General features: G+C 39.1%; 1 protein-coding gene across 1 annotated transcript in view; it reads right to left on the bottom strand.

Annotated features, from left to right (window-relative positions):
* Positions 1 to 668: 668 nt before the first annotated feature.
* LOC142100830 (dystrophin-related protein 2-like) overlaps positions 669 to 7,402 on the bottom strand; it is a 120,836-nt gene continuing 114,102 nt past the window's right edge. Inside the window, exon 4 of the mRNA XM_075184678.1 lies at positions 669 to 864. Coding sequence (XP_075040779.1) covers positions 684 to 864 — 181 coding nt within the window. The 3' untranslated portion in view covers positions 669 to 683. The remainder of the gene's footprint in view (positions 865 to 7,402) is intronic.

Genomic DNA, 7,402 nt, shown 5'->3' with positions numbered 1-7,402 from the left:
ATTTATATATATATATATATATATATATATATATATATATATATATATATATATATAATTTATCTCAATACGCCAATATTAAATTATATGACCTGAAAGAAAACAATGTGAAATCTATTTTTGCACACAATGTATACAAAAAATTTTCTTCTCAACATAGCAATGTTGCAAAATTTAGTCTGATCACAAAAGTGTCGAATTACCCCGGTCAAAAACAGCTTTGTTTTTAGATTTTTGTGGATTTTTTTTATTATTATTTAATATCACATATCTCTGTAAAATGTACTGTCCATGTGTGTTCCCCATTCCAGGGGCGCACACAGGATTTTAAAGGGGGGGTTTCCCCCCCTGAAAAAAAAAAGAGAGAGCGCATGTGCAGCAGCTCCATTTCGGCGGCACTGTATTGTACAGCAGCCGCGGCGCTGTCATAGAAGCGTCTGCGGCAGTGCTGTATTGTACTACAATACAACACCGCCGTGGACGCTTCTTTGACAGCGCCGCGGGTGCTGTACAGTACTATGTAGGGGCACTGTTTAGCCCCCGATGTTCGCGGAGGGGAGGGGTTTCTGGAGAACCAGAAACCCCCCCCTGCGTGCGCCTCTGCATTCTATGATGTTTAGATTGTTTAATTACTTTCTTAACCTACTCAAGTAACATACATAGGTATGGAATCTCCAAAAGGGCTAATGTTGTATATAATGACTCACCAGATGTTTGTCCTTGGCTTGTTGAACCATGGAGAGGTCGCCTCGAAGGGGAAGCTGAGCCGACAACTCTTCATCCTTTTGCCCTAGCCAATCAATGATCTCCTGAAGTGGAGGCTGCAGCTTGAGTGTGGGATCTGAAAATGCTTCCAGCCGAGCCCTGAGAAGATGTTGGGGCAAATCTTTTTAAATAGAGACTAGGCATTGTAGGATATTATAATTTAGATAAGAAAGAAAATAGAACTTGAAACAGCCACGTAAATCCAAGTGATAGTTTTGATACGTACAATACAACAAATCTTTAACTGTAGTTTTGATCAGAAATAATGCAATTATTGCACAAAGTTGAGAAGTTGGAATTCATTTTATTACCACCTACATCTACAGGCATAGGCTGCTGTCACAAATTCCCATTTTGCTGAACTAAGCTACATTGCTCAAAAAGTTGGCAGAGTATCATCCACAATGCAGTGTTAGATATAATATTACTGATGCTAATAACAATATGTTTAAAGTACAGATGAATGAACTGATTCAATAGAGCTCATAATTACATGAACATCAGTGAATCTTAGCCGATAGAACAGTTCTCAAATGTGATGCTAAACCTATCTTGAATATTGCTTTGGAAAGAGAAAACAAACAAATTTCGAAGGCTGGAAATAATTACATGGCCTCCAAAATCAGTATCTTTTCCCCCACCTTCCACTAGCTGCCATTTCTATTATATAATGACATATTGTTTTAGTTTGAAAAAAAGACATGTATACATCGAGTTCAACACTTCCTTAAACAATCCAAAAACAATAAAATAAACAAATAAATAAAATAAAATTCCCAAACAATAAACCTTTGTCCAATTTGCTTCATCTGTGTGTTTTCATGTTCAATCTTTTCCTCAGATTACAGTATTTACTGTCATTTATGAACCGCAGATATGTAAAACCTACTTATGCGCAATTTTATAGGGATATAGAAAAATATAGACCCTGCACACCATCAAAAGGACAGCAAGTTTCTATTTGTAACTCAATGTTTTGAAGTGGCAACCGCAAGTTACAAAGTGAATATGCACAACATTAACTTAGACCCCTTTGTATACAACACTACAAAAATTAACCCCATTCCCAAGAAGTAGCAAACAAGATCAATCTCTTCCCCTGCACCATTTATGTCTCTATTCTCCTTCTACTCAGAGCTGGATTAAGGCTCTAGGGGGCCCGGGGCACTTAAGACAGGGGGGGTCCCTATGGTGTAATAAGGCTATAATTTTAGGCAAATACACAGGAAATTCTATGTGCACTAGTGTTAGGTGCAGCTCCCCCTTCACGAGCAGACAAGTGTGAAGCGGAACATACCTCCCAACTGTCCTTGCAGTCGGACTAAATCCTGAGTAAGTGGGACAGTCACCCAAATTCGGGACTGCCCCACCAGATTCAGGACAGATGGCAGACTATTCTGCTTTCTACCGGTTCTTGCCGCTTTCACTAGCTGCCTCAGCTGGTGTCTTAAAGTTGTTGCTGGTGTAGATCCTGGAATGTTCGTGAAATTCTGAAATAGCCACAGCATTAAATCAATAGCACCCACATTTACCGGTAATTAAATAAAATTAATAGTATACAAATTTAATAATAGAACTATTTCTAACAACCAGCCCCGACATTGAATTAATAGCGTACACATTTAATAAATCTCCCCACAAAACAGCCTGACAATAAATTAGTAGCATTTACATGTAATAAATAAACCCATTTCACACCACCATTGGCAACATTTAATAATTTATATTCACGTTTAATAAATAGCCCTCCTTTTTTCCAACCTTAGCCCCAAATTAAATGAATAGCCCCAAACCCAGCAGTAAATTAAAGGTTCCATCAACTCACTTTAAATTAATAGGCCCACTATTAAATTAAATACTCCACCATCACCTCTCAAATAAATTCATACAATCCACCATTAAATAATTAGCCCTCAGCCAAACTCCACCATTAAATTAATAGCCCACCCACATTACATTAAGAACCCTTCCCTCACACATCCACGCTGTGTTTGGAGAGGCAGACACCTCTGTCGGCCTCTTTTGCAGCCTGCACCCAGACAGCTCGTCTTCTTTCATGTCAACTGACCCCTATAATTATCAAGTTACCTTAGTATGTGTGTGTATATATTGGTCATCCTTACCAGCCTAGTCCAACTTAGCATTAGGCCTGGAGTGTGCAAGGCAACAGATGCTAATGTCTGTGACAACAGTTAGAAAGAAGGTGTCTTATTTAATTTTTGTTTTGTTTGTTTAATATTAACATTTATTCATGGCTTGTCATGCATTTCTATTTAAAGTGTATGTCCGGAGGAGGGGAGCTAATGGAATAAGTGGCGGTAGAAACAGGTGGTAAATTGTGTTTGGTAGTGTCCTGACAGGCAGTGCAATTGTCCATATGGTTCCAGAAAGTGAGACATTAGATAACATATATGGCTCAATTGTAAATTTATAATTTTACTGTGTGATTTTCTTCACTCGCTTAAAATGGGCACTTTTTTAAATGCTACTTTCTAGGGGCAGGTAGTTAGGGTCCACAATAAAAGCTGCCATAGGGGCAAATAGAAAATCCTATCCCCACATTCCCCTCTTCAATCCCCTTCATCTTACTCCTCTATCCCCCTCAAGTACATTTTCTATCTTCCCTCTTACTCCTCATTCCGAACCTCTTTAACATCCTTATGGCCTCCCCAATCCCCTTCTCCATCTCCACCTCCTCATCAACATGGTTTATCTTCCTGGGTTGTTCCTCTGGTTTACATTCAATCACACACACAACGCCCAGAAGGCTTAAAATAATAATTGCATCCATCCATGCTATTACTATAATACCAGCATGATGGGACCCTAGGCGCATAGTGAAGACTAAGCACTTAAACCGAGGACCCCCGATATTTGGGGGCAGCACCAAGAACCATACAGAACCTGGTCCGGGGCCCTCCCTTAATCCGGCTCTGGCAATAGGGACTCTGAAAAATACATAAGCACCTCTCAAAGCATTTCCATACGGATCCCAGACTGGTCAGTGACTACACACCTAATTGATATGGCAAGAGAAAAAATGTACAGCTGTCGCAAGGCACTTTTTGCAATGCAATGCTATTATTTTATATTCCTGAAATATCTGCCAACATTATATTTACCGCACAGATTATGAAAAGAAGTGCACATAGAAATAGCACTTGTGCTAAAATAACTACTACTGGAAAGTTAATATGATTTAACTGTTAATTTATATTTTCTAAGTGGGCCCCATTGATATTATGCCACACATAAGTGCTCACAATTAATATTATGCTACATTAGCCAGCTGTCTTGCAACTCAGCTCACAAGTCATCAGTTGTGCAGCGGGACAATGCACACGCACAGCAGTTCAATGTCGGCGATCTTCAGCTTTAGTGAAAACTGTAATGGTGTGCCAGACAACTCAGCGCTGCGTGCCATATATGGCAAGCGTGCCGGAGGTTGCCGACCCCTGATCCAGATGATGAGGCCTGCAGCCTACTCAGGGCACCCAGGTTTTTTCCACTTCAAGTTATTTATCTTGCATTATCCAAGTCTAAAGCTACTGAAAGATTTAACCTAAGGAGCAAGTTTATCAACAAATGACACATAAAACATATTCATGTGTATTACTGAGCGATAAGTACATAAAATATGTATACTTCACTAAACATGTCTAGCATGCTGTATGTCCAATTCCTTTGCTACAGGTAACCAACTTAGGAGAATGTTGCTTATATATTGCATTACTGGGGAAGTACAGATACCTGTATGAAAACTTTGCAGTCTCCTACACAGTACCATGACGCAGAGTAGCATAACCAGCGAGACATTGCGAAGCATAACGGTCATTATATAGTTTGTCATTTAAGATTTATCTTATATCAGTCTGTGTATGAGGAGGGAAATACTTCTTAAAAGCTATAATTTTTAAGACTGCTACAGTGGAAAGTCAAAGTAGAACTGAAAAATATATTTTACTTTAACTTTTTTCTAAAAAATTTTCATACTTTCATTCACACTCCAATGCAGGTGAATAACAAAAAAATGAAGTCAAATTCTACATGGTACTTTATAAAAACACACCAATACAACAGGAACATGGATCCAGAAGCTTACCCTTCATTTGTCTTATTTCTTATGTGCTTTCATTTTCATATAAACGTGGGCAACACATTCTAAATGATCTATGCAATATTTAATAGTGAACATGATCTTTAAGCAATGATTTTATTACTAGTGTCTCTCGCATGGAGGAGGAGCAGCAGCTGCTACAGTCAGTGTAAGATGATGAGAAACTATCCCATCCTTCTCATGGGATGTAACAAGCAGTGTGCACACCTTATACTACACACCTATACAACATTACACACACAGACAGCATATAAACTACTCAATACCGTGTGTAGCAAGTTACAGGTGAGTTGATAGCTTTGCCTCTCTCTGGACTGTAGAATCAGCCATTGGACAGATGGAACATGTGATATTCGAAGGCAGTGGCTTCTGGTAGTTGTAGTTATATTGCTGGTGCTTCGTGATGGACACTGGCAGTGTGAAAAACTACATCTCCCAGAGTTCTTTTACACAATAAGTTTCTTCTGCTCCCTTGAAACAGATTACAGCTGCACATTGCATAAGCAGAAGAATCGGATCACCAACTGACAGGTGATCCGATCAGCAGGCTGCCGGCGGCGGGGGGCCCTTGGAGAAAGGGGGGCCCGGGGCACGTGCCCCCTGTGCCCCCCCCCCTTAATCCGGCTATGCTTCTAGTCCTTTGTCGTGCCCTGAGCATGTTAAAAATACTAGACTGAAAGGCCACGCTGCCCTTTAAACACAAGTTTCCTCTTGTGTCAGCACATTTATTTGCACTACCCATATTTTCTAATGTACCCGGCTAGCAGACAATAAGGTCATCTGGTTGGGAGGCGAAAGAGGTCCCCATAGTCGTGTAAGCAAACATCTAAAATTGTATAATGACAAAAACAGGGGCTAAACTGAACGAGGCTAGGTACACACTGGAAAATTTTCCAACCGATGTGTTATCTACAACGATTTTACCTACGACTAAAGGTCTGATCGGTCAGGCAATTCATGCGCACACACTAGACACGATTTACCTTCAGATCTATGCTCTTCAATTGGTCCTGTAGTCATTTAGAGAATGACAGCACAGTATTCATTCATTCATTCATTCCTGTCACACTGATTGACCACCTTGTTATAGCTATTCTCCAGGCATAATGAATTTTGTTAGCTTCTGTGACTCTGAAATGAAATATTCAGTCTCAGAACGAATGGACAAATTATTCCACCTACAGCACTCTCTACATTTATTCACCAGGACATGTTCATTGCTGGTATTGGCTGAAAAGATCACGACTCTGTAATCTCTATGGAGATCGTAATTGTGAGTGCATACATACTACATGATCGGAAGGTGAATGGAATGAGATTATTAATCAATCGACCAACCAAAGGAAACGATGATCGGTACTTTGGGACAACTGTTGTTCGTGTAAATATACACACTAATGCGATATCTGACCAAACGGTTGTTTATCGGGTCATAGGAACAATACTTGGCTGAAAAACCTCTAGTGTGTCACTAGCCTAACAGTTATGGTTATGTGAAGACAGATCCCTCTAATTGAAAGTTGGTTAACATTGCTTTAGTGCTCATGGTAAATGTTTACAGAGGTGCTGTGAAAAAAGTTATAATAGTTGTATTTTTGCTGTTAAGTATAAAAAGCAACAAACATTAAACTTTTAAGGTACATTAATTTGTCCTTGCTCACGGAGTTATTGATAAGGAAAATCTACTGGTTGATAGGATTACTTCCAAGAGATGTATATAAGGAATAAGGAAGTTGGACACCATGCCATATGCAAGAATGTGCCTATAGCTGCACAACATTTAATGCAAGGCTCATCAGCCCTACAGTCGACAACTTATTCTTTGTGGGATCAACAATATTATTGGCGCAGGTACTGTAATTGCATAGTTTAACTTGTAAGCTGGAAAACATAACACAAGAATTGTAAGATCTGATATTGTTGTGTGACTGGATCACTTATAAATAACTTATGGTACAAATTTATTTAAAGGAAATAGCGCAGGACGCTTATTTAGATAACTGCAAATGTGCCTATTTTTGATATTGTGTGTATATAGGTAAAGGAGATATCTTCTGACACCAGGGGAAGAAATTTGTTTATTTTAACTTTGCTAAAGGAAATGCATTATTGCTGTGTGACTGGATCACTTATAAGTAACTTGTGATATAAATTTATTTAAAGGAAATAGCGCAGGGCGCTTATTTATATAATTGCAAATACACTTATTTTTGAGATTGTAAATATTTTGCTAAAGGAAATCTTTATTACTGAGACCAGGGAATAAACTTTTGTTTTAACCTTGCTAGAGGAAATGCATGAATTCGGAGGTATATATCTGATACAATAAGCCTTTGTGGAGGAAGTCATTTGTGTATTGTGATGTGGGGAAATGACTTGTTTGGAGTTTTGTGACTTTCTTTGGGAATGTGTATGCTGAGACTGTCTGAAGAAAGGACCCGTGTTAATCTCCTGTTAATTAGACCTTTTGATGTGTCAGGGTCCAGCACCTGAAGGCACAGGAAGTGCTACTAGATTTCC

This window comes from Mixophyes fleayi, chromosome 9 (genome assembly GCF_038048845.1).
Source record: "Mixophyes fleayi isolate aMixFle1 chromosome 9, aMixFle1.hap1, whole genome shotgun sequence".
NCBI lineage: Eukaryota > Metazoa > Chordata > Amphibia > Anura > Limnodynastidae > Mixophyes > Mixophyes fleayi.
This window is presented reverse-complemented; position numbering and strand designations above follow the sequence as displayed.